This window comes from Suillus fuscotomentosus (genome assembly GCF_016647785.1).
Source record: "Suillus fuscotomentosus strain FC203 chromosome Unknown F5891scaffold_3, whole genome shotgun sequence".
Lineage (NCBI taxonomy): Eukaryota > Fungi > Basidiomycota > Agaricomycetes > Boletales > Suillaceae > Suillus > Suillus fuscotomentosus.
Genome location: NW_024539515.1, coordinates 196,403 through 219,417, shown reverse-complemented (window position 1 = coordinate 219,417; position 23,015 = coordinate 196,403). Strand labels below are relative to the sequence as shown.

The 23,015-nt window shown below is 49.0% G+C and overlaps 12 protein-coding genes across 12 annotated transcripts; 6 read left to right on the top strand and 6 right to left on the bottom strand.

Moving 5' to 3' along the window:
• Positions 1-122: 122 nt before the first annotated feature.
• F5891DRAFT_940800 (uncharacterized protein) lies at positions 123-1,513 on the bottom strand (the record flags this gene model as incomplete). The annotated part of the gene is made up of 5 exons (XM_041374297.1): positions 123-596; positions 653-885; positions 937-1,048; positions 1,100-1,254; positions 1,306-1,513. The coding sequence occupies 5 exons, from the start codon at positions 1,511-1,513 to the stop codon at positions 123-125; spliced, it is 1,182 nt and encodes a 393-aa protein (XP_041232469.1).
• Positions 1,514-4,880: 3,367 nt separating this feature from the next.
• On the top strand, positions 4,881-6,500 carry F5891DRAFT_999233 (S-adenosyl-L-methionine-dependent methyltransferase). Its single transcript, XM_041378533.1, has 9 exons — positions 4,881-5,120; positions 5,174-5,285; positions 5,336-5,374; positions 5,431-5,632; positions 5,684-5,751; positions 5,816-5,963; positions 6,013-6,065; positions 6,116-6,171; positions 6,220-6,500. The coding sequence occupies exons 1-9, from the start codon at positions 4,890-4,892 to the stop codon at positions 6,298-6,300; spliced, it is 990 nt and encodes a 329-aa protein (XP_041232468.1). The 5' UTR covers positions 4,881-4,889; the 3' UTR covers positions 6,301-6,500.
• Positions 6,412-7,075, bottom strand: F5891DRAFT_999231 (Alpha/Beta hydrolase protein). The gene has a single exon (XM_041378532.1). The coding sequence runs from the start codon at positions 7,018-7,020 to the stop codon at positions 6,514-6,516; it is 507 nt and encodes a 168-aa protein (XP_041232467.1). The 5' UTR covers positions 7,021-7,075; the 3' UTR covers positions 6,412-6,513.
• A 605-nt stretch (positions 7,076-7,680) lies between these two features.
• On the top strand, positions 7,681-9,455 carry F5891DRAFT_999225 (guanine-1-methyltransferase-domain-containing protein). The gene is made up of 5 exons (XM_041378531.1): positions 7,681-7,997; positions 8,049-8,396; positions 8,557-8,664; positions 8,728-8,931; positions 8,953-9,455. The coding sequence occupies exons 1-5, from the start codon at positions 7,716-7,718 to the stop codon at positions 9,001-9,003; spliced, it is 993 nt and encodes a 330-aa protein (XP_041232466.1). The 5' UTR covers positions 7,681-7,715; the 3' UTR covers positions 9,004-9,455.
• Positions 9,456-9,669: 214 nt separating this feature from the next.
• On the top strand, positions 9,670-10,941 carry F5891DRAFT_999223 (Phospholipase/carboxylesterase/thioesterase). Its single transcript, XM_041378530.1, has 4 exons — positions 9,670-9,837; positions 9,903-10,370; positions 10,438-10,692; positions 10,742-10,941. The coding sequence occupies exons 1-4, from the start codon at positions 9,676-9,678 to the stop codon at positions 10,748-10,750; spliced, it is 894 nt and encodes a 297-aa protein (XP_041232465.1). The 5' UTR covers positions 9,670-9,675; the 3' UTR covers positions 10,751-10,941.
• A 100-nt stretch (positions 10,942-11,041) lies between these two features.
• F5891DRAFT_1181199 (Phospholipase/carboxylesterase/thioesterase) lies at positions 11,042-11,933 on the top strand (the record flags this gene model as incomplete). The annotated part of the gene is made up of 3 exons (XM_041366017.1): positions 11,042-11,113; positions 11,168-11,626; positions 11,679-11,933. 3 exons carry the CDS (start codon positions 11,042-11,044, stop codon positions 11,931-11,933), a joined length of 786 nt encoding a protein of 261 aa, XP_041232464.1.
• A 1,184-nt stretch (positions 11,934-13,117) lies between these two features.
• On the bottom strand, positions 13,118-13,961 carry F5891DRAFT_346740 (uncharacterized protein). The gene is made up of 2 exons (XM_041371446.1): positions 13,209-13,961; positions 13,118-13,154 (listed from the first exon to the last, which is right to left on the bottom strand). The coding sequence occupies exon 1, from the start codon at positions 13,867-13,869 to the stop codon at positions 13,459-13,461; it is 411 nt and encodes a 136-aa protein (XP_041232463.1). The 5' UTR covers positions 13,870-13,961; the 3' UTR covers positions 13,118-13,154; positions 13,209-13,458.
• A 23-nt stretch (positions 13,962-13,984) lies between these two features.
• F5891DRAFT_1169240 (uncharacterized protein) lies at positions 13,985-15,095 on the bottom strand. Its single transcript, XM_041365483.1, has one exon. The coding sequence runs from the start codon at positions 15,048-15,050 to the stop codon at positions 14,031-14,033; it is 1,020 nt and encodes a 339-aa protein (XP_041232462.1). The 5' UTR covers positions 15,051-15,095; the 3' UTR covers positions 13,985-14,030.
• A 3,787-nt stretch (positions 15,096-18,882) lies between these two features.
• F5891DRAFT_999201 (NADH dehydrogenase 1 alpha subcomplex) lies at positions 18,883-19,818 on the top strand. The gene is made up of 5 exons (XM_041378529.1): positions 18,883-18,944; positions 18,993-19,166; positions 19,237-19,310; positions 19,424-19,507; positions 19,565-19,818. Exons 2-5 carry the CDS (start codon positions 19,133-19,135, stop codon positions 19,628-19,630), a joined length of 258 nt encoding a protein of 85 aa, XP_041232461.1. The 5' UTR covers positions 18,883-18,944; positions 18,993-19,132; the 3' UTR covers positions 19,631-19,818.
• Positions 19,819-21,369, bottom strand: F5891DRAFT_999196 (uncharacterized protein). Its single transcript, XM_041378528.1, has 7 exons — positions 21,206-21,369; positions 20,921-21,092; positions 20,588-20,845; positions 20,362-20,502; positions 20,237-20,308; positions 20,113-20,187; positions 19,819-20,062 (listed from the first exon to the last, which is right to left on the bottom strand). The coding sequence occupies exons 1-7, from the start codon at positions 21,358-21,360 to the stop codon at positions 19,871-19,873; spliced, it is 1,065 nt and encodes a 354-aa protein (XP_041232460.1). The 5' UTR covers positions 21,361-21,369; the 3' UTR covers positions 19,819-19,870.
• Positions 21,347-22,348, bottom strand: F5891DRAFT_1136109 (Ndufa8, NADH-ubiquinone oxidoreductase complex I 19kd subunit). The gene is made up of 5 exons (XM_041364809.1): positions 22,125-22,348; positions 21,979-22,069; positions 21,858-21,930; positions 21,738-21,797; positions 21,347-21,677 (listed from the first exon to the last, which is right to left on the bottom strand). The coding sequence occupies exons 1-5, from the start codon at positions 22,279-22,281 to the stop codon at positions 21,588-21,590; spliced, it is 471 nt and encodes a 156-aa protein (XP_041232459.1). The 5' UTR covers positions 22,282-22,348; the 3' UTR covers positions 21,347-21,587.
• Positions 22,349-22,422: 74 nt separating this feature from the next.
• On the top strand, positions 22,423-22,970 carry F5891DRAFT_974726 (uncharacterized protein; the record flags this gene model as incomplete). Its single annotated transcript, XM_041376476.1, has 3 exons — positions 22,423-22,425; positions 22,487-22,802; positions 22,870-22,970. The coding sequence occupies 3 exons, from the start codon at positions 22,423-22,425 to the stop codon at positions 22,968-22,970; spliced, it is 420 nt and encodes a 139-aa protein (XP_041232458.1).
• Between the last annotated feature and the right edge of the window lie 45 nt (positions 22,971-23,015).

The window sequence follows — 23,015 nt, the reverse complement described above, 5'->3', positions numbered from 1 at the left end:
ATTTTCAATTCCTCATCCTAGTTACATATGACAGCACTGTCCACAATGTCATCCGTTCAAGTCACAATAATATGTGGAGGCCTTTTTCATTGAAGGACCGTGCGTGTGCACTAACAACGACATCAATCCCATAACATCATTATCACAGCCTCTTCATCCCCCACGGCGCCCTCCGTAGTACAGTGACTACCATCCATTCCGTCCGTCGTGGTTGAGGCCTCGCCCATGGGTAAATTGCCAGATCCTTCCACGGATACAGATGTACCTCCCTCTGGCACCTCGATCACCATGTCTTTTGTCAGATCCGAGCCCTCCTCTTTGGGATTCGAATTTTCTTGACGACTATTTGAATCTGTATCCCACAGCGTGAGCCCGTCAAGTAGTGCCAGTGACACTTCTCCAGAATCAAGATCCTCGTATCGGATCGTTCGTGTTGGCGATGTCGACAGTGATGCCAGGAAGTCATATTCGTCCGGTCTTGCCCTTAAGTTATCCAGGTTCTCCGGACGAGCGTCGGGGCGCGGGTATCGGAGTCGCATAGATGCATTCTGCTTTCTCAGGTTTTGTTCGACAGGGCCAAATATGTGTTGAAGAACCTTGATGATCATGTCAATTATAGCGCAGGCATACTAGCGTCTATTGTAAAACTTACCCAGGGACCGATCACGGCATGGCGTTGAGGTGGGATATGAGCTTGGCGAATGTATCTCGGTTCCACACGATAGGATGGTAGACTGTTGGGTGGAGGATCTAGCATGGGAGGTATTTTTGGCGCGAAAGGTTTTGGGGGCTGTTTCATCTCCAACTTCTTGATTGATTCCTGTTGCTGATGTCGCACTTCATGTCCCATCGCTTCAACTGGTTTATCGAAAACATCTGAACAACCTGAAGTACGTCAATTGAATATAGTAAGCGAGACTGCTAGGTCACACGTACTTGCAAGAGGACATGGCAGAGGGAAGTACGAATGTTTCTGTAGGTGTTTCTCCAAAGCTGCTGCCGACTTGAGTCTTCGAGGACATGACTGCCAGCGGCATGTAAAAAAACCCTTCAGATGGTTGGTGAGTTACCTTAATCTTGCCACCGAGTATCCACTTACCTGAGACCCAGCCTCTTGCACGTGCAACTTGAGATGCAAATAGAGGTTCTCCCCGTTGTTCATCAGAGCATCACATCCATTCCATTGGCAGGGTCTCTCAACCATTCGAACTCTGCAGTCCGCTATGAGGGCTTGCTCGAAATCATTGTATTTGGCTGCAACGAACATAAGCCAGGAGAATCACCCGAACTGAAACAAACTCGTACACTCTTCCTCTTCCTCTGAGCCAGAGACTATGCCTCGATCCTCCAGCTTTCGTTTCTTGATAGCCCTCCTAAGCTCAGGAGGAGGCTGTGGTACTAACACATAGACCCGTTGACCTTTCTTCCTCTTCACACTTCGTAGTGAGGTCTGTGCATGATCCTCATCCAACGAATCTACACGGCTCTTAGAAAGCGAACCACCGCGTAACATGGATTCTACTATTAAAACCTCATCGTCTGTCTCCGGTGGAAGTTGGACACCAGAGTGGCCCGAGGGTGCAGGTGATACCGATAGTGACGGCAGGAAAAGCGGAAGAGCCCCACTCCTATTGTCTTCACTCTGCTCGCGCGACTGCGCCCTAAAGCTGGGGGCAGGAGATGAGATGCCCACAGGTTCAAGCACAGGCGGTAGAAACTCATCCAGATCTGGGAATGATATGGGACTATCGATAGGCCCATCTTCTCGACTGGGCTTGGAACGGTGTACATCAGTGGTTATCGACATTCCATCAACTCCACGCGCTAACTCCTCCTGATCCAAAGATGTGGATGCTGGACATGGTGTAGCAACAGGTAGTGGGAATTCGGGGGAGGCAGTGTCCTTTTCGGGGATAGTAGTACTTGGTTCATCCACGATTATGTCATCAGCAGTGACTTCCTTGATAGGACTTTGCGGTGTTTGTATTGCAGGCTGTTCTTGTTCCATCAAAACATCCGGAGGTTGTAAGACGCTAGTCTCCTGTGGGGCTTCAGCTGCTGATAAGTCATCAGATGGTGGCGTCTCCTGCTGATGCTCTGCGACTACTGGTAGATTTCCCAATGATACGCCAGCTTCCTCGCGAGCATCTTCTTCCTCTTCCGCCGTCACGGGTGGCGGGTTTATTCCTAGTGACCTTAGGATATCTTTTGCAAGCCGTGACCTGTCGGCCTGTTGCGGTGTGCGCACCACTGGGGTAGCCCCATTCTCTTTCTGTCGCGGCGGAGTAGCAGGCGGAATCAATACAGCAGCTGGAGCTTGCGTGTGCGCCGGTATGGCCTGAGGCACGAGAGCTGGCGGCTGCTGCCTATCATATGTTTTGGACACAGAGTCGTGGGAGTATATACCCGTGTTCGATCCTGATGGCACTGCGTGCTCCGTTGGGGTATCCGCCCGCACGTATTTCTTCAAATATGGATCATACGCGTATTGAGCGACATTGCCATCGGCACTTAGTATACTCATTGGAGGGGGTACACTGAATGGTTTATGAGCACCGCCCACCGCTTGTCCGTATATACTAGTCCCGGTCAGAGATGTAGCTTGCTGTATTGAGGACGCTGAAAGCGCCGTCTGCGTGGTCGATAGAGATACCTGTGCGTGAGGTGCGGGGGTTGCCTTGGTAGCCAATGGAGCGACGGTAGTTGCAGCAGTGCGATTTGAAGTCAACGCCCTTGGGGGTTGTACACTCGTGGACTTAGCCTGTGTATTTTTAGTCACAGACGGTCTGGGGGGTACGGGAATCGATTTTGACGACTCAGACGTAGTGTGCGCAGTTGCAGGTGTAACAGCGTTGCTGGCAGTAGTGGTTCGACTTTGCTGCGCGACGGTTGGCACACGGTCGGAGGAGGTATTCGGCGTCGCGGCACTGGTCACAGGTAAAGTTTTGCTAGCTGCTGAAGCCTTTGCACGAGTCAATGCATGACCAAGCTCCTTTTTAAACTCTGGAGCTAGACTGCCGAAGAGCGCCTTCCGCCACTCCTCCGGCACGGAATGCAGATTTTGCATAAGGAATTTGACAGTCACGTCCATGTCTACTCCCTGAGGATGAAAAAATCGTCAAACTCGGTTGGTCAGCGAGGTACGAAGTGATGCACCTGAAATCGTTCATGAAAGTATCGCACGAAAGCTTCCTTGGTACCGGGACCTGCTGGCGTTTGTTGAGCGGGCGGGGGATTCGCAGGCAAGGGCAAAGGCAAAGGCTGAATTGTGGCTTCAGATGTTGCCGAAATCCCTGTAGGAACACGGACGTTGGTACTGGCAGAGGCAGAAGAATTGGCTCGAGGTAAGGGGGTCCACTTAAGATTTCTCATGTCATTAAGCATCTTGAGAACTCCCACGTCTTTGAAATTTTCTGGATTAAGGCTACGCGCAGCTTCGGCCCACCATTCCACGGCCACAGGGCACGAGCTCAGAAAGTCTTGAATAGCTTGCGCGCCGTGCTGTCAGAAAGTATTTAAAGGAAGGTACAGAATTCACCAACGTCGCAACTTACATTGCAAGCCAACTGGAACTGCCGAATGAAATCTGGTTTCGTGATGGTGGACTGAGCAAGGCTGCCCTGAGGATTGACGATTGGTGGACGGTCGCTCAGCAGATGACAAAGATGGACGCCCAGTCGATGAGACGATAGTCGCAACGGCCGGTGCAGCTGGGGATGCCACTTGATGTTGAACTTGAGGGGCATACTGGGGTATCCCTGTTCCAGTAAACGCGCTTGCTTGAGGTTTGATGCCTGCTTGTGAAGTTTGCGCACTTGCACCAGCCAGCTCTGCCGCATACTTTTGGCTCTGCTTTGCCCAGTATTCCTCATCTGTGGTAGAACACAGCCGCACTAAGTATAACCATGCAAAATTAACCGACAAAATTCTACATACTAAATTTAAATCGTTGCTGTTGAGAAGGCGTAGACGAGGCTTGTTGTGAATGTTGATAGCCGTGAACAGTAAATGCGGAGCCAAGAGGATATGGCGCATGCGAACTTCGGGACCTTGCCGCTTCCTGTGACTGTGTTTGCGTAAATGATGGCCTCTGCGACGGTGGCTGGGTTGAAATATGCGCCTGGAATCCTGCTTGCTGTGACGGATTGGTGGTCGGGTAGTTATGTTGGTAGTTATATGGCATTTGCAGCCTAGATGACTGAACAAAATGAGACTAAAGAAGATACAGCAAATACGAGCAGTACATTTGGAGATGTGTCGCGTATTTCTCCTTCGATTCTGGCTGTCAAAGGTACTTCTTCCGCAAACTGATAAACTGCATTGGGATAATGGCTAGAGCCACTTGCTGATGGAAGCCCAGCTGGGATGCTAGCGAAGTGATCACATATATCAATCACCACAGAATGTTGTGAAATCTCTTTACTCACAGCACTTGCGCTGCCATGGACGCTTTCATCTCTGCCAGTCTCTGCCTTTTGGCGCATTAGCTACAACGCTGTTCAACAACAAAGCGCTCACTCAGCCTCCCGCCCTTGTCTTGCAATCTCCTCTAGTTCATTTTGTAGTTCCATTTCGATGAGCTTTCGCTTAGCCTCCTCGATCTTGGCCTTGCGTGACGCGTACTCTTGGCTATTGAAGGGGTTGACAAACGGAGCCATCGCACGATAGTCACTCGAGTTGGATTGACTACCATTGTTCATTGTCGCGATATCCAACTATCGAGCGAGTCAAATGAAAAATTGCAAAGCGAGAGCCCCGAATCTGTAAGAGCAAATTAAGACGATGAAAGAGTTAAAGTAGGAGACAATGCGTGATTGTCTTGTGACTGTTAGTTACATGTCACGCGTAGACGCGACCCAGCGCAATTCGGAAGCTTCCGAGGCCAAGTGATGTCCCTCCAAGTGGTTGCTCGTCATGCAATACGTCCTTGGACGCGTGCATTTGCCTCCGAATCACCCTCATCGTTTCCGCCAGCAACTAGTGGGGTATATAAAGTATTTGACCGGGCCGCTAAGAGGAAGCAGAGAGATCGGGCAGTGAGCAGAGATGCAGGTGTTGGGAGCAGGACTGTGGACTACGTCCGGGACGAAGTTGCAGACCGAATGATGGAGAGACTACTTGTCGGTTGACTTGTTTTGTTTTTTTCCAACTTAACTGAATGATTCATGTGTAGGATATCAAACGCAAATTCAACACCATCGTGGACCTTGGTTCAGGGCCTGGTCACTTTTCCAAGCTCCTCGAGCCTGAAAAAACGCGCAAAGTGCTCATGATAGATTCTAGCAGTTCGCTCTTTATTTCTGACTCTCATCGTTGTTAGCTGACTGTCGTACAGAGACCACGCTTAACCGAGATCGGGACGAAGAATTCGAAGGTACGTCATGTTATTTCACTGGGTAGCGCCCTGACAATAATACCAGTGATCCACAGTTGAAGTAGAGCGTGTACATGCAGACGAAGAGAATCTTCTTGATGTTCTTCCTCGCAACTCTCAAGAGGCCATTGTATCTTGCCTCAGCCTCCACTGGGTGAACGACCTACCAGGCGTGCTTGTACAAATAAAGGAAGCCCTGAAACCTGATGGGCTCTTTTTAGGCGCCATGTTTGGCGGGGATACCTTGTTTGAGCTCCGGTAAGAGATTGGGACGGTCGTCTATGTCGTTGAAAGACATTCTTTTCACAGGACTGCCCTTCAGCTGGCGGAAGTAGACCGCGAGGGCGGCATCTCGCCACATATTTCGCCCATGACAGGTAACTCATTTATGCACTCTCGCACTATTACTGTTTCATCAGCTCTACTTTGCTTTTTGTATAGACACTAAAGACATCTCAAACCTTCTCTCTCGTGCGGGATTCACTCTACTCACTGTAGATATCGATGAAGTACGTGTTGGGTACCCAAGCATGTGGGAGCTTCTCGAAGATCTGCGCGACATGGGTGAGAGCAACGCTATTGTTGGACGGTGAGCCAAATCGATGCATGTATCTTTGTTTCCTATTGTGACTTTGTAGGCGACACTTCTTGCACAGGGATACGTTGGCTGCTGCCTCAGCTATTTATAAAGGTCTGTTACAGCACAGTGTATAACCTATAAAATTTAATTCTTTTAAATAGAACTGCACGGAAATGAAGACGGCTCCGTTCCAGCGACATTCCAGATTATCTACATGGTATATCTAAATTCCCTTTTGATAGGTTTTTACCTCATCCTATTTCAGATTGGCTGGAAACCTTCGCCGAATCAACCCAAACCCCTCGAACGTGGATCAGCCCAGACGAATCTCAAAGATGTGCTCTAGTTTCTCGCGCTATCGTTGTAGACTAGAATCTCGTTCTAGCTTGCTAACCTATTCCATAAACTCAACATCAGATCTCGACTATCGAATTTGTCTTTCACTTCCTAAGAATTACTAAAATCCTACAATCCCAACTGTAACGTGGTATGCGACATATGAAGAAGAACAAGAAAATAGATGTGGTAGCGCCATCTCGGTCTAATAACCCCTATCTCATCATCCAGTATGATTGTCAGGGATTACTCTTTTTAAAAACTCCTTCAGGTCAGCACGCTCCTTAGAACATGCTGCGTGTAGTACACCATTATACCCCAGAAAACTCACACCAGCGCTCCCAAAGGCCGCGCGTTCCGCTTCTCCTTTATCGCCCCACCTTAGCGCTAAACCGACCTGGTCCTTCAAGATCTCCGCCGACTTTCGCCCGAAGCTATATCTCACAAGTGGATCGTCTGTTCCATGACCCCAGAAAACCGGCATTGTTAGTGCGTGCGGGGAGATAAGTGACTTGAAACGGTCTCGTAATGGTAGCCATCCACTCATCACTGCGACTCCTGCAAGTTTCCAGGGCTCACCACCCTCGCGTACCGCGCGCCCTCCAAGACCAGAAAGGAGTACTATTGCACCACCTTGCGAAAAGCCACTGAGGACAATACGCTCTTGTGGAATGCCAGCGTCGACCTCGGCCTTGACAAGCGCGTCTAGCTTGCGTACTGAGTCCGACATGCCCGGTGCATCCTCGGTCTCGGTGAAGGAAAAAGATGGTATATCGAACCAGGCACGGAGCCATTCTTTATTATACACTGTTATGGGTCGCTGAGGTGCGTGGGGGAGAACCCACTTGACGTGTGGGAGGGCAGACGCGAGCTCGTTTGTGAGGGGAATCCATCCTCTGCCATCATCAGCCGATGCCCTGGTGCATGTGATCAGCACGAACGACAAAATAGGCGAATAACAGAGGAAGTAGGGTACTGGGTGTCGAACACCGTTGCGAATGGATGAAGGTCATGCGTGGTGAGAGAGTGCACCTACATGTACACAAATTACAGTTGCGGTATGTGGTTTGGTTGGCTGCACGACTAGGAAGGGCAACGTGACTATTGACATCGCTGGGTGTCTCACTCGTGTATTGTGGAGGTGAGAGATGAGTCAAGTGAACTAGAAATGGCACTTGTAAAGAATTTTAGCACCGGAGAAGAGGAATGGCTCCCTAAGTATGTATAAGCCTCCAAATAGCTACTTTGATCGTTATATTTGACCCGTCTTCTACGCCAATTCTACACTACGATCGATCTCTTATCTACACTAATCCCGTAAGTGCCGGCGGTCCCCGGCCGCGGTGGCAATTCAACCTTAACCATTGGCGCAAATAATACCACCGAGATCCCTAGACTGCGACCGAAGCTCGGACAGTGATCATCATGGAACAACCAGTGATTGCCCAGGCCGAAGAAATTTCTATTACCTCACAACCCCTTTCAAAAAAAGCCCAAAAGAGAGCCGCAAAAGCAGCCCGCTTACAAGAGCAAAAGGCTGAACGTCGTGCGCGCGAGAAGGAGGCGAAAAAACGCAAGCGACGAGAGCGTGCAGAAGCAGGCGATGCGGAGCCACGGAAACGTCGTAAGATGGGTGGATTTGATCAGACTTCATTTGCTGCGCAGGTGGTGATAGACCTGGGTTTCGATGATATGATGACGGACAAGGTGCGTACGAATACCATCGGTATTACCTAACTGACACGAGCATGCCTGCAGGAAGTGACCTCTTTGACTTCCCAACTGGCATATACATACAGCGCGAATCGACGATCATCTACCCCGTTTACATCACTATTATTTACATCCCTCAATGGGCGGACAAAGGCGCGGCTAGATGCCATAAACGATGCTGGATACAAGCGATGGACGAATACAAAATGGTGGGAGGAAGGTTACGATCGAATATGGACATCCAAATCCGATTCTTGCAGCGGAGATGAAGACATGGATGCACATCGCGCGAGTGTGGTTTACCTGACCGCTGACTCCGAGGAAGAGCTGGTAGAACTTAAGGAGGGTGAAATATACGTTATCGGAGGTATTTGCGATCACAACCGATACAAGGTATGTACTTTGAAAAAACCTCATACCCTGTTCGGTATTCCTTCGCAAAAACCAGAAAATGGAGCCGGTATTATTCTTCAGCGACCCCATGTTCGCCTTCCCTGATCTGCTCCCCAGATCTCCCGTAATTCCTCCACCCTGATCTAACAAAATATATCAGAATCTCTGCCTTGAAAAAGCTAAAACGGCATCCATTCGACACGCACGCCTTCCTATAGGCCGATATATAGCATCGTTAACGACGAGGAAGGTGCTCACGGTCAACCAGGTGACATCTATTCGTTACGTCGTTTGTTTTTCTGATAGCGAAGGCTGTCCGGTTTACCTATAGGTATTCGAAATCTTACTGAAGTGGGTTGAAACACGAGACTGGGAGCAGGCGTTTTGGAGCATTATTCCGCAGAGAAAGTTCCAACAAAAAACGACCAATCCAGATGCATCCCCTGAAGGAGAGCATGTCGGAGAAGATGAAGATCAGGAAGACCAGGAGGATGCCGACGAAGCAGAGCTGGTGGCTTCGAACGAGAACGGGGAAGGGGAAGAAGATGACCAGGATGGCGGGGTTTCCAGCTCTCGACCCCAACCAGTGCTATCCGTGGCATATTAATAATTTCTCCACCTGCACCCCTATCAGGCGCGCAGTGCAAGTGACATGACTCAACACAGTTGCCGCGGAGCCAACAGATCGGGATGCATTTTCCATCACGAACGGATGAACCGCTTGCTTCTAGCGAAAGTCCTTGGTTAATTTTTTTTTCCTATCCATCCTTCCGAATCCAAGTGTGACTATCGTGTGATTAAAATTTTCCAGGCATATTGTGCGCGATAAATTCGCGTTTGCATTCATGTATCTTGCGCATACTACGTACTTCAGGTAAGTTCAGGACTTATGCGGTGGACATGGCCATGAATAGGGGTAACAACTAGGCTGTAGACCGCTAGCCTAGGGAGAGTACGATATGACTTGAATATGATTCGAAGCGAACTCCACTTGAAGATATTATTATTAAACAACCAGGCGCTGTCGCCGGCGTTAACGCTCACCTTGCTTGATGTCCCATGATTACATTAACGTTATAATCCTATTGATAGCGTCACTTGTGTTCACGGCGACCATTTTGTCTTGGTATAAGGAACGTACGACTACCTTCTTTCTATTGGTCTGCCTACGGGAGACCAAGATCACCGTCTACATAAGTTATCGATTATCATTGGTGCACGGGAAGCATGTCAGCTAGCCGAGGAACGAGGCCGAAAATTGCAGCCGGTATATTCGCCAATGATGCTATTAGCCATGCCTAGTTCACGTGCATTGCAATCTATCATATCGCTGGCAGCGCGCACTTTCTCTACCTATCCACACAGACATAGGCCATATCAGATGCCGTCAGCCATCATCCAGCCGACCGCAGCGCACACTGCAACCGTCATCTTTGCTCATGTGTGTTCATAATCCCAACTCTTGATCGTGCTAGAAGCATACGCTGATTTAGTCTCGCCGTGTAGGGTCTCGGCGACGAAGGAGCAAGTTGGCGCGCAGCGATAAGCGGTGATTACGACTACAGAAAGCCCGGTGAACTGACAATCCCCGCTCGTCTTCCCCATGTCAAATGGATCTTTCCAGATGCCCCCGAGCAGGCCGTCACGGCGAATTTTGGCACTGAGATGCCTTCATGGTTTGATATGTCTAATCTACCGCTTCCACCGGAACTGTACTTGAGCAAAGTGGTTGATGATGACGAGAGCGTGAAGAATGGTGTTCAGATCATAGACGACTTGGTTCAAGCAGAAGTCAAGGCTGGGATACCAGAAAGTCGCATCGTAGTGGGCGGATTCAGTCAAGGAGGAGCTCTGGCTTTGGCGGCAGGTCTGGGTGGTAAAGACTGGAGAACGAAGAGTTCCGGGGATGACAACAAGCTGGCTGGTGTAGTCGTGCTGAGCGGTTGGATGCCAGTCAGAGAGAAGTTCAAGTCGGTCAGTAGTAATGCACCATCATAAATTCTTCTCCCGTGTACTATGATGATACTGAACGTTCATACAGCGCATTTCCCCGCATGCCAAATCTATGCCGGTATTGTGGGGACACGGAACAGCAGATGCGGTGATATATCATAAAGTGGGGGAGATTTCAGTTGAATTACTTCAAGATCAACCTGGTATCGTGAAGCACGGTGCCCATGACCAACTTGGCGCTCCTGGGATTAACTTTCGGTCTTATGAACGTATGGGCCACGCTTCATGCAAGAAAGAGATGGATGACTTGGTGACATTCTTGGGAAGTGTCGTACCACAGCAGGTATGGTTAAGTGACCCTCCTCGATTAAATACATACTGACAGTATGTAGCAAACTTAGAACCTGTAAAGCCAATCAATTGTCTAGGACCATAAATCTGGTTCCACACATGTGTTCGATACTGCATTCTATCGGTACATTGAGACAAATCATTGTCCCTTTGACATTTCAGAATTGCTGCCTATTGTACCCGATATTCGTGTGCGAATCACCACCTATCTATAATCCCACGCTTCTTGATGTTGCATAGATCACAGCCCGCCACATCCTGACAGTGAGAATGAGTGAGAATTTGGGCGCAGAGTGGGGCTTAAGTTTCCTACACGTGGCCCTCTTTGCTCCTCCAGAATAATGTCTTTACCACTAACTTTTGCGACCATAACCCCAAAGACGAAGCACACCGCCACGGTCATATTTGCTCATGTACGTGCTGTGGTGATCGCGAGAGGGACATATTAATCTTTGACTTGCTCATAGGGACTGGGAGATAGTGGTCTGGAGTTCTCAAACAACAAGGAGATGCGCACGATAGCATTCCAGCTTCCACACATCAAGTGGGTGTTCCCTAATGCGCCTGAGCGCTCCATTACCGCATGGAAAGGAGACACAAGGAGGCGAAGTTCAACTAGGGGCTGGCTTGACGTCTTGCGCGAGCCTTTGACATATTTGTCGGAAGACGACGACATTCAGGAGTATGATGAGGGAATCATGCAAAGCGTCAAGCATTTAGATGCCTTTATCCAGTCTGAGATCGATTCAGGAATTTCACAGGAACGTATCGTGCTTGGGGGATTTGGCCAAGGGGGAGCGATATCCCTGATCGCCGGTTTGGGTGGCAGTCAGTGGAGGGGTGGTTCTGACATGCAAGATGGTTGGAAGTTGGGAGGAGTCATATGTCTAGGTGGTTGGCTCCCCATGCGAGACAAATACAAAAAGGTGAGAGGAAACTTTCAAGTGGCGAAAAGCTGTGTCTTAGATGTGTTTTCAGCGGTTGTCCATGCACGCATCTACGATACCCGTGTTCTGGGGTCATGGGGTGCAGAATGAATCTGTGACCTGGGATCTGAGCTGGGAGTCGGCCAATTTCATGGGAGATAGACTGGAAGTGAGATATGGACAGTATACGAAGGTGGGAGAGCCGGGTGTGAGCTTCATGTCGTACGGCGTAGCGACACTGTTGGCTGAATCTGAGATGGATGACCTGAGGTTGTTCTTAAAAAAGGTCTTTCCTTTGGAAGGATAGGGGCGCGTCAATCTGATGAGTCTGTGTACTGAGACTCATCCTGAATACAAACTCGATCGACCTGGCATTGACTGTTGAACGTTGAACACTCCATTTCATGCGACACGGCTCCTCACTCGCTACCCGTCGTGACGGCGTTTGCGCCCTAACTTCCCGACACCATTTTGAATTGGTTTTGCTTTGCCTCGTGGGATGTTGCTCAAGATATGGGTCAATTTTTTACATAACTTTGTGGTCCAATTCATACACCATTCGGCTAGACTACGTTATTATCATCCCCAATTGGCATACACAGATGGTAAGCACATCGGCTCGGTCTTGTTCCTCGGTCAGCCAACATGCTCACAAGGGTTTAGTCCTGGAAGTTTTCAGCCGACGGTGTGAGTGCGTGTACGTGTCAGTCGGTGAACCGGTGAAATCGGAATAATTCATAAAAGTCTCGACCCATGGAAAAATCAGCACAGTTTACCATTGACAATGGGATTTTTTCGTGTTCGACAGGGCCCTCCTTCCAGTCACGGTGGCCACTAACGTTGTCAAATTTCCCTCCTCTTGATCGAGTGCATCAAGCACATCCATATCGTCCTTATCTAGCACGATGTTAAAGAACTGGGCATTATATCTAATGCGCTCTGAACAGGAAGGGGATATAATATATCTAAAGGATTTATAAGTTCTGAGTTAAGGTTTGCCACCATCAAGATGCTTACCCCTTTTGCAGAGACTACGGAACGGAATGAAAATTTGTGTCTTGTCTTTATCGTGCTGCGGGCGGGATGTCTCGACGTAATTAAGCTCGTACATTAAAAAGATTTTTGAGGACCAGCAAACCTTCTTTGCGAACTGTCTAAATGCATCGTGATCCATTCTGCCCGTGACAAGCGGAGCAAGTACCATGCATGCACTGTTTGGCAGAATGGTGATAGACTTTGGAGGCTGTCGATACCTCGAATAATGGTGAAACTATTCTGCATCAACGAAATTCATACTGACGAATATTTGCTCGTGGGGGATTCCACTTCGTCGGACGCCCACCCCTACTCGATGTAGTACAGGCTGAGGCGGGGCCTTGTTATCTACCACCATGTGTCCGGCGGATAATCATGGGGTGGGCCAAGACGCGCTAAAACTGAGTATGCTCCGTGATACTGGCAATTTGACAGCCTTGAAAGCCAACCTGGAAGTGATCATGGTGCGTGCAACGCAGCCATTGAACCACGACTGATTGGTGAATGAGCAAAAAGGAATTTATTTGATTGGAAAGTAACGACTCGCCTCTAGGAATTCGAATCACCATGATATCCCCACCACAATAATGGGAGGTCATCCAATCTCTTCCACGAGTACAGGGTACATGGTACCGATAGCTATATCGGAACGTTCGAACATCAATTTGGCGCTTAGCTTCAGCGCTCAGGCAGCAGCTGAATATTGAATACAAGCGTTCCGATCACCTTCAGACGTTTCCTATCGTCAGTTACAATAATAGATGCTTGTATGCTGGTTCGCCGTCGTCTTTGACTCCTCATTCTCTATTGGAAACAGTGCCCGAATGTCTCAGCGACATCGCACTCTCAAAAGTGCAGTGTATAGTTGTCAGTACAGCTTTCTGCCATGTGAGCCTTCGACATCCGTTGAATGTAGTCGCGTATGCAGGTCTGAGAGGAAACTGTTTGCGATTGACGGTCCAGCTGCACCGCGCAGGTTTGAAAGAGAAGGTGATGCGAGGCAGGCAATGGATCTCTCCAGTCTGAAGGACCGATGCCAGAAGTGGCTGGTGATCGGAGCTAGAGATGTGGGACAACGCTGAGCGCTGAGGTGAGACGAGCGAACGACGCAACTGATATACGAACATGGTGAATCTGTAGCTGAGTGTCGAAGGTGAAACTGTATAGTACGTAGCACATAGTTCAAGGTGATGAGACGCTGGTGGCATGTGTTGCCACCGGTGGCAGATGGGCCGATGCAAGAAACGGACGTACGATTACCAAACGTGCAACAGCCAACAGAGGCTGTTGCTCGTAAATCACCTTAAGCTTCGAGGACATCGTATTGCTCGTCTCATATGTCAGATTCACATTCTTATAAACCACACCCCTACAATATCTCTAGCGTTTTGACCATGTCCGGAATAGAAGAAAAGTCTTTGACTTGTGCAATAATATCATGATCTGACGCGACTCTCTTGTATTCTCCGCCACGCTGATGCGCTAGCAAAAATGCGCCAAAAGGCTGTTCAAGGTGAACAATCAATCGCAAAGATCGATCGCTCAGTTCCGAATCAACTGACTCCTGTGCTTCAGGGAACCCCCCGGGCGAAGTCTGTAATGGGGACCCGGGTGCAGACCAATAAACTTCTTCGCTCTGCGTATCGTCAGCAACGTCTGGTAGCTCTGCCAAGCTAGGCGAAGTCTGTAATGGAGACCCGGGTGCAGACCAATAAACTTCTTCGCTCTGCGTATCGTCAGCAACGTCTGGTAGCTCTGCCAAGCCAGGCGGCTCTGCGAGGCCAGGAAGCTCGAGGAGATTACGATTCCACGGACAAACAAGCAAGAATGACTGCATAGTGCGTCGTGTTGATGAGGGCTGATTCAGCTTGTCCTTCGTGGTGATCAGCAGGTCATGAAGCCCTTCGGCCTTGACTTCATATGTCTCCTGGTCTTCAGCGCGATTCTGTTTGATTGCTGTGACACGAAATGCGATGCAAGGCAGATGGAGTCTGCAGTTCGTGAAACGAGGCGCGTTCTGCTTGTCAAGCAGGGCGTAAATTTCCAATGCCAAATCCACAGCCATAGCATGTCGGAGCGAGGAAATCGACAGTTGAATGTCATGTTCGGACAGAGATGGCAGGGCGTATGGTGGAGCTTTATATGAAGTAATATCGGCTGGCAGACAGCTATTGAATTCGGATGATTGCCCCACCCAGTCCAGGGCACTGATGTCACCCGACTGGGCTACGATCTCCTGCAAGAGCCTCCCAAGCGCCCTTTGCTTCTTCTCCCCATAAATGACAGGCAGGTTGACGCCGAAGATACCAAACAATGAGTATGCAATATCTTCCTGCCACGTGGTGACACGCGCTGACACCCATTGAAGTTTCTCCCGGGCGTCTCTCATCCCTGGACTGAATGCGACGAGGGCTTGTGCATCTATGCCTGTCGCATCTCCCATCTCCTGCATGATTGCAAGGGAATCCTTGTGATTTGGAGAGCGATCGTCGAGATAAAGGGACCAATCCTTCTGATAAAATAGGACAAATTTTGGGGCCAGAAATTCTTGAACTGTCCATCCTCGCGTGTTCCAAGCACTACTGGCGAGTGCGCCAGGTTGCGACGAAGGCGGAACATCCGACAGGTAGATGATGGTAAGTGCTGAGTGACGATACCAGATAAACATGGAATTGACCGATTGTTGGAGCTCGACGTTGTTAGTCTGGTCGATGCAACACGTATCAATCCATGCCCAGCGATACCCTTTGCCACGACTAGTTTCACAGAATGACTGCAACTTCGCGATGCCACCAACTGGGTCTAAGTCGTATACCACTTTGCCCTGGATGTCATGCAACGACGGCTCCGCTCCTTCCCACCTATGCGATAGCATGACATAGCGGAAGTACATTGCTACCGCGTCTTGGATGCGCTCCATTTGAAGGTCTGCATGCTTCATTGTGGACGACAAAAGTTCTTTGTACTCTGTGCTCATTCTGAAGGCCTTGATCTGTACCTCGCGATTGCACAAGCGCCCAGTGGAGGTGTTGAGCAGACGATGCGGAGCGTCGTCGAGTTGACCCTTGATAGTTTCCTGAATAGCACCTTCTGCTTCGGATGGACTGACATACTGTTGGCGGAAGTCTGGACAAAGAGTTAACAATGTTTGAAGAACGCGTCATTTGGGGCGTACTTGTTGTGTCTGTGTTGGGAGCATTTTCGAACTTGGAGACCATAGTTTTGAACATATCGATAGCTTCATCGTATCTGTGTGCGTCATGAAGTACTGCATGCTTCAACTGATATCCAAAGTAAGATGAGGGGTTGAGTTCGATGACCTGCATATCACCAAAATGAGCGCCGATTACGAAATGGTAAATGTCACACACCTTTTCCGCGTCGAGGAGTGCCACGTCCCATAGCATTTTTCCCGACCTCGCCTTGCTGCGGTTCGCAAAGACGATATCGGTTGCAAAATCGAGGTCGATTGCCGCAGAGTAAAGCTCGATAGCCCTGTCGTAATGACCCACAGCGAGGGCATCATCTCCGCTTGCAACGAGGTCAGTCACACCGGCAGTAGTATAGAGAACGCTGCAATCTTGTTTGAAAACTAAGTAAAGCGGGGTTGAGAATGATACCCGGTTGATATTACAAAGACTTGCCAGTGGACCAATCAAGGCAGCAAGCTTTCGTAGCCTCATCAGCCCTATCCATCATGTATCGGTATGCTTTGATGGCTTCTGGAAGTCTACCTGCTCGAAGGAACGCATGGCACCAATTCTGGTGTACAGTTCGCCACAAGGACTTGAGGTCCCATCCGAATAACTAGAAAAAGCAGCTGGGCATGAAAAAATGTCCAGTTGCATTGTAATCAACCTACCACCGCGAAGACATCATACTTAGAATGGATGTCAGACATAGACGGGATACCGATAATGTTGACAGCAGCAGTGAAGTGACCAGTCGCTTCGTTGTGACGTGCGTCGTTCAATGCATTCATTCCCACTTGGACGTGTAGATAAGCCTGAAGTAGGAGGCTCACAAAATCAGTACCGACGTATGAATCTGGAGTTGACTGTGTCAGGAGCGCTCACTTCCACAATACCACAGGCAAGAAAATTCGCATTGGGACGAGTGGTAGCTAGCTCTTGGACGCGCAGAATTGCCTCATCATGTTGATCTGCATTGAAAAGGGCGATGGCCTGACAGCAGCTGTCGTGTAAGTAGCGAGTACATGAAACACTATTGACGTACCTTAATTAAGAGTAGAAGACGAGTTTTATTTAAGTTTACGTCTACGTACATGAACGCAAGATCAAATGCTTTCATCGCATCTTGGAACTGTCGTTTTCCACAGTGGGCGATGCCCTTGGAGATACAGCCCATCAAGGATGACTGAATACTGATGCTCTATATCACCGTATAATTTAGCCTATTTTAAAGAGGTCACGATAAGAAGGCTGTCTCACTTTTAGTGCATCATCAAGTGCGCGGTCCCAGTCGGCTTTTCTTGCCATAACAAACGAGCGATTCGCGTAAGAGTTGTAGTTGTCGCTATCGGCGTTGATATCCTGGGTGAGCAGCCTGGCAGCAGTAGGCAAGTCCCCGGATATGCATGCATCGCGGGCTGTCGTGTTGATGACCAGGATCTGCATTACACATGGTCAGATCGCGTAGTAAGAATGAAGGCTGGAAACAAGCCTCGCAATCAGACTGTTGAGCCTTGACATTAAGATTGAGGATCAATATGCAAAAAGACGAACCGACTATGAAGGACCAGGAACTCACAAGATTTGCCGCATGTTCCTTCAAAGTGTCTTCTCGTAATGCATCCTTGGAGAAAATGAAATGAAGAACAGAAGGAGAATGAATAGAATCTTACATTTGATAATTGGTCCTCGGGAACATCGCCCAGTAAAGGTACTGCCCACTTTGAGATCATATCATCTCTACCTCCGCTGAGAACGTGTTTGCCATCCGCGGAGAAGTTGACACAAAACACCTGATTGGGGTGCTTGAATATGGCGATGGTTCGTCGATCCGAAAGTCGCCAAAGGCGAACCTGTTGGTCTCCAGATGCAGACGCGAGGAGGGTGCCAGCAGGGTTCAAGGCAATCATGAAGACAAAGTCAGTATGACCCTTCCAGCGTTCACCGACCTGCATCCAGGTCGATGAGTCCCAAATCCGTATGGTGGGATCACATTCATCACCAGCTGAGACAAGCTGTTTGCCATCGGGCGTCCACGCGAGCGACATATTATATGCTCCATTGAGTGCAGAGTGACCCTGGAACTTTTTGATGCATTCCCTCTTGCCTGGATTCCATATCTGGATATTTATCGTGGTTGCGATGGCAAGATATTCACCAGACGGTGAATACCGAACACAGCGGATTTCGGCACCAGGCCCACAATTAATTGGATATCCTTGCACTTGCCATGTTTGTGTGTTCCAGAGCTCCGCTGTGGTGTCCACTGAGCCGCTCGCCAGCAATGTGCTGTCTGGGGAAAAATCAAGCGACCATATCTGTTCGGAGTGGACTCTGATAGGCTGGGTGAGAGATTCGCCGTCTTTGTTCCAAGCGATGAGCTCTCCGCCAAAATCACCGCTTGCAATCCATTTCCCATCTCTTGATACTGCAACAGCTCGTATGCCGAAGCGATGTCCCTCCATTATCTTCAATACAACACCATCTTCTAAGTCCCACAAACGAAGCGTCTTGTCGTACGACGCGGTCACCATACGGCGTCTATCGGGGAAGACTGCAACTGCAAAGAGAGTATCGTCATGACCTTTGAATGTTTGACTAGTCGTGGTGATGCGAATGGCGGGGGATTCCGCTTCCGTCATTTTGCTCGAGGTTGAGCACGACTTGCTGGAGAGCTTGTGGTCTAGGGTATCTTGATCTAAGTTTCAGAAGTGCATGTACCGGGCCTTTTGGTATTTCTTCACAGCCTGCTTCGTGTATCATTAGATGCCCAGGACACGAGGTCTGAAATTAAAGCCTAGGTTCGTGGCCAGCCTGGCTTATACACCACGGACAAGCCGAGTGGCGAAGCCAGGCTGGTCGATCTCGGAAAGACGAGAACATCCTGGAAATGGCCGACTGTGGGGCCAAAAGTCCGGAGCGGGCTTCGGCAGTTGGTGACTTTGCTATGTCTGTGCCAGATTAGGAAGTCAACCCGAATCAATAGTAAATACTGCATGAAATTTCGCTCAGGTAACTAAGACCTCGATGGCTCAACTATGAACTAAAGAAGTCAGGAATCAAATCAAAGCTCGCAAACTATCCGGCAATAGGTACGAATAACTATCAAGTGACGAATATATATGTAACTGGGGAGAAAGGAATTGAGGGAACGGATAATACGTCGCTTGTATTCTCATAGCTCAGGAACAAATGAGACCAAATAAATCGGAAACGCCGACCTTGTGCAGAACACCAACCCATATACACAACACTTCTGATCACTGAAGCACATTCCACCATGCCTGTCCCATGGGAAGCTCTCATTCCATTTGGTATGCTGCCACAAAATCCAAAGGGATAATTTGCTGACTTGATAATCTCATATTCTTAATAACATCACAGGCCTGCTCACTTCAATGTTTGCAGCAGCCGGAACGCTCTTGAATGTTTCTAAAAGGGCTCAGAATCAAGGCAAGGTATGTCCAGAATTTGTTTTGTAAAGTTCTAAATGTCACCAGTACCTGACTGTTCCACCGTATTCTTCATTTCGCATAACTCATTTCGCCCGGACACATTGGCAACTCCCTAGCCTGTCCGATACCACGTCGATTCTTGGGACGAGATGATGATGGACCGTGATAGGCGGTTAACAGGACACACACGTGGACAATCTGTATGTGCATGTCTTTACACTTGTCCACGCCTGAATAAATATCATATACTTTTCTAGTCAAACCCCGTACCTCCAGAAGGTTTCGAGACGAGTAGCGCTTGGTACACGGAAGCTACATCATAATGATACCACATACCATGCTACCTTGAATGAAATTGTTCTTTAGATGGATACTACACACCAACGTTCGGTGGGCAGAGATATGTCATTGAGGATTTCCTGCAAATATTCTTGCACTAGAACAAAGTCTAAAAGCACCTGAAGTATCTTTACCAGGATCGAAGATTTCTGCGCTCGCGAGTTCGCGTTATATCCGTGTCCATCAGCACTGTCGTCTGTATACATCTAACTGAAAACAAGGTATCAATCATAGGATTTCATCTCCTCTTTCAGCCAAGCCCACACAACCTCTCGCCTTCCACTCAGATCTACACCCAGCTCTTCATCTTCAACAAACCCATATCGTTTGCCCTCGAGAGCCTTTCCAAGCTCAGAGTCCAACCCTTGCAGCGTGCAGGAGAGAATCACCCCGTGTCGAGCGTGGATGTGTGCTGTCTGTTGGTACAGTGTTTAGAGAATGCAGTAACAAAAGGGAACGGACTTACAACATCGCCCCACACGAACGGCTTCTTGATCGTGTACTCAAATTCGGGAGTTTGGCCAAAAGCCCAGTCCCAGCTCTGCAGGAAGGGTCAGATAACAGCATGCAAATAATGAAAGGGAGCTTACAGGTAGCTCTGCCATCCCGCGTTGGATATATCCTATTCTCGCGAGGTCGTCAGTATCGTTGACGATGCATGGCTAACATTTTCTCTTTAGCTGGCGTAAGACGTATTTAGATAAGAAAATGTTACCTCCTCGTGAACGCCATATTCGGCTTTGAACGAGTCCACGACAGCATTCACGAACATCTCGTGGCTAACTTTTTTACTGAATTGAGCGAGGTTGCACACTGGCGAACGCACAGACGCGACACCCTTCGTAATCATTGTGTCCTATTGCACGCCAACATACCAATCAGCAAAAAAGCTCCTTGCGCCGAAACAAAGAAAGCAATATCGTTAGGACATAAAAACGAACCTTATCTACCCTCAACAAATCTCCCAGCGTCTCAAGTCTCGTGGTAATCAACATCGTCCCGTGGTGGTACGCACGCCCGCTCACGATTTTGTACGCCGAGCCCGACGCCTTCTCACCTCCCACACAAATATCATTCCGCTCATTTACACCTGCATCGATGCCGAGCGCGCGCACGGCCCGGAGAACGACCTGTGCAGTAGCGCCTCGGTCAAAAGTCGTGCGTGGGACGTGGATGGAGAAGTTCGTGTTCCCAAGGTCCTGCGGAAAGTTAGAGTAAGTTAGCGCGCAGTTTTTATTATGGCCAGAATAGACTGTATGGTAATGGAGACATACATGGTACACTGTCCCGCCGCCACTGCGCCTACGTACCCACGGAATGCCTTGCGCACGGGCTGCACGGAGATTGACCTCCTTCCATGGGTTTTGGTTGCGTCCTATGACGACACACGGTGCATCTCTATACAGCAGGAGTAATGGCTCCTTCTGAGGCGCGTGTCTGAACAACCTAGATATGCATCCATGTAAGGGTCAAGCCAGCATCATTCATCATCGTCAGATTCCCAGTTCGAGCGCAAGTGAACAGTCAGATTAGCATGTACCAAGTAGTAAACAGCCCACCAGTCTTCCAACGAGAGATTGAAATAAGGATTGGTTGACGTGCTGAGGTATATAGAATGTGTGGGTGTTATGACCGAGCTTGCGCCTGATGCGGTTGTGTAAAGTCTGCGCGCCGCTGAAGGGACATAGCGGAACGAGAAGGAGATCATTAACATTCGTATTCGGACGCGTGCAAGGGGCGCTCATTTTACATCTCTCAATAATCAAACTCGTATGTATACAACAGGTGGTCACGAGCTGGCACTTTCATGATTTTACTGAGGATTGTTTCTCAAAGCTTCTTGCACAAAAATTCCGAGGAAAGGAAGCACCGTTAATCCATAACAGCACGGACAATCAACCCAGGGCTCCGCAGGTAGTCTAATAAATGCCGGAAGAGCCCTCACCGCTGCACTGTGGTATATATCGGTTTCTCTACCTCATGTATCTGCTTCTTCCCCACTGGTGTGCCAGGTATCGTCTTGGTCAGACCCTGACGAGTAACCGGACGTCAACACAAAGGCAGCAATTGTGACATGAACAAGACACGTACGAGTTTTTCAAACATGCACTTGTTCAAGGTGCGCTCGGGTTTTCTACATGCATAATACTCCTAAGAAACGAGGGGGAAATGTAAGAATTGCCACCAATCTAGCTGTGAGACTCTACACACCTGATTGTTCAACTCCAGGCAGTTCCAGTGCGCGTCAAACTGCTCAAGGCAGTTTTCCCGCATCTTGTTAATCCTGACGGTCTTCTTAGAAGTGAATGAACAAACAGTGAATGATACGCACAAGTCGGTTGCACACCGCGTAACACGCCTGCCCTCCTTCAGACATTGTCCTGGGTCTCCCCGGCCCTCGTTTTTGCAAAGCATAAAATCCTCTACCAATACACATCTCATCAACATCCCTCCCCATATAATTTGATTCCAACGCACCATTATACTCTTTGCAGTAAGCGCCAATGAAAAATGCAGCGGACTTCAGCGGGGCACTGGTTACACCGAGCTCCTGGGTGCGCGGAACAGAGTCCGGGAGTGGTGTTGGGTCCTTGTAGGGCTGACTGCCTGTGGCGCTGTCGCGAAAGCCGCTCATTGTCGTTGAGAACGGTCAACTTCGGAATGTGGACTTGATGTGGACGATTGCCTTTCTTGATCACGCGGAGTTTTTCAGTTTTCCGTTTTAGGTCTGCAGAAGCTTACTCTCTCCTGCACCGTACTTGCACAGCCAAGGAAGATGGTGAGTCCGCGTTACAACTGTTAACGTGGTATAACCTGCTGATGCTGTACGATGTTGCCAGCCTCCAAGAACAGCCCCAAAAGCCTACCAAATTTTGGCCAAAACACACCAAGTCACGATATTCCTAACAGTCCCCCAAACCGCAACGATTGCATTTCTTAAGGATGAGGCACTTTCTGCGCTCACATCTCGCGTCGCAACTGAGGATGACAGCTTCCCTCATGTTCAAAGCACAAGCGACTTTGAGCTGGCGCGTGCGGTAAAAGAGAAGGAGAAGACTAGGTCAGGGGTGACTTATGAGGCCCTCGAGTCAAACAAGGCTGTCAGAGGCCTCTTAACAAACTGGGAGGTACTATATTTTCAATTTAGAGATGAAGGTGAGTGTGCTATGCGAACCCTGAGATTCATTGTCCCGCTAATACTTGATCTTGATGTCTCTACCAGGCAATTTGATGCCAGTCGAAGTCACGCAGCCTTCTCTCCTCGATGACGAAGAGGAAGAGCCTCCCGTGAACAAAGGCAAACGCAAGGCGTTATCTGAATAGTCATCTTACGCCGCGTGACGTTCTGGATATTATATTGCAAAGATA

Bases quoted from the DNA above. Each gene is read 5' to 3' on its own strand.
- F5891DRAFT_1169240 (XM_041365483.1), bottom strand. From the start codon at position 15,050: ATGAGAGACGCCCGGGAGAAACTTCAATGGGTGTCAGCGCGTGTCACC.
- F5891DRAFT_999233 (XM_041378533.1), top strand. From the start codon at position 4,890: ATGTCCCTCCAAGTGGTTGCTCGTCATGCAATACGTCCTTGGACGCGT. The intron at 5,121-5,173 runs GTCGGTTGACTT...ATTCATGTGTAG, and splicing joins GAATGATGGAGAGACTACTT to GATATCAAACGCAAATTCAA. The intron at 5,375-5,430 runs GTACGTCATGTT...AGTGATCCACAG, and splicing joins TCGGGACGAAGAATTCGAAG to TTGAAGTAGAGCGTGTACAT.
- F5891DRAFT_999231 (XM_041378532.1), bottom strand. From the start codon at position 7,020: ATGTCGGACTCAGTACGCAAGCTAGACGCGCTTGTCAAGGCCGAGGTC.
- F5891DRAFT_1136109 (XM_041364809.1), bottom strand. From the start codon at position 22,281: ATGAGCGGCTTTCGCGACAGCGCCACAGGCAGTCAGCCCTACAAGGAC. The intron at 22,070-22,124 runs GTGCGTTGGAAT...GTGTATTGGTAG, and splicing joins TTACTGCAAAGAGTATAATG to AGGATTTTATGCTTTGCAAA. The intron at 21,798-21,857 runs GTGTGTAGAGTC...CTCGTTTCTTAG, and splicing joins GCCTGGAGTTGAACAATCAG to GAGTATTATGCATGTAGAAA.
- F5891DRAFT_999223 (XM_041378530.1), top strand. From the start codon at position 9,676: ATGATGCTATTAGCCATGCCTAGTTCACGTGCATTGCAATCTATCATA. The intron at 9,838-9,902 runs GTGTGTTCATAA...CTCGCCGTGTAG, and splicing joins CAACCGTCATCTTTGCTCAT to GGTCTCGGCGACGAAGGAGC. The intron at 10,371-10,437 runs GTCAGTAGTAAT...ACGTTCATACAG, and splicing joins TCAGAGAGAAGTTCAAGTCG to CGCATTTCCCCGCATGCCAA.
- F5891DRAFT_999201 (XM_041378529.1), top strand. From the start codon at position 19,133: ATGCCTGTCCCATGGGAAGCTCTCATTCCATTTG. The intron at 19,167-19,236 runs GTATGCTGCCAC...ATAACATCACAG, and splicing joins GGAAGCTCTCATTCCATTTG to GCCTGCTCACTTCAATGTTT. The intron at 19,311-19,423 runs GTATGTCCAGAA...GCAACTCCCTAG, and splicing joins GGGCTCAGAATCAAGGCAAG to CCTGTCCGATACCACGTCGA.
- F5891DRAFT_999225 (XM_041378531.1), top strand. From the start codon at position 7,716: ATGGAACAACCAGTGATTGCCCAGGCCGAAGAAATTTCTATTACCTCA. The intron at 8,397-8,556 runs GTATGTACTTTG...AAAATATATCAG, and splicing joins GCGATCACAACCGATACAAG to AATCTCTGCCTTGAAAAAGC. The intron at 8,665-8,727 runs GTGACATCTATT...GTTTACCTATAG, and splicing joins AGGTGCTCACGGTCAACCAG to GTATTCGAAATCTTACTGAA.
- F5891DRAFT_999196 (XM_041378528.1), bottom strand. From the start codon at position 21,360: ATGTTAATGATCTCCTTCTCGTTCCGCTATGTCCCTTCAGCGGCGCGC. The intron at 20,309-20,361 runs GTAACATTTTCT...AGAAAATGTTAG, and splicing joins AATATGGCGTTCACGAGGAG to CCATGCATCGTCAACGATAC. The intron at 20,188-20,236 runs GTAAGCTCCCTT...CCCTTCCTGCAG, and splicing joins GCGGGATGGCAGAGCTACCT to AGCTGGGACTGGGCTTTTGG.
- F5891DRAFT_346740 (XM_041371446.1), bottom strand. From the start codon at position 13,869: ATGCCACCAGCGTCTCATCACCTTGAACTATGTGCTACGTACTATACA.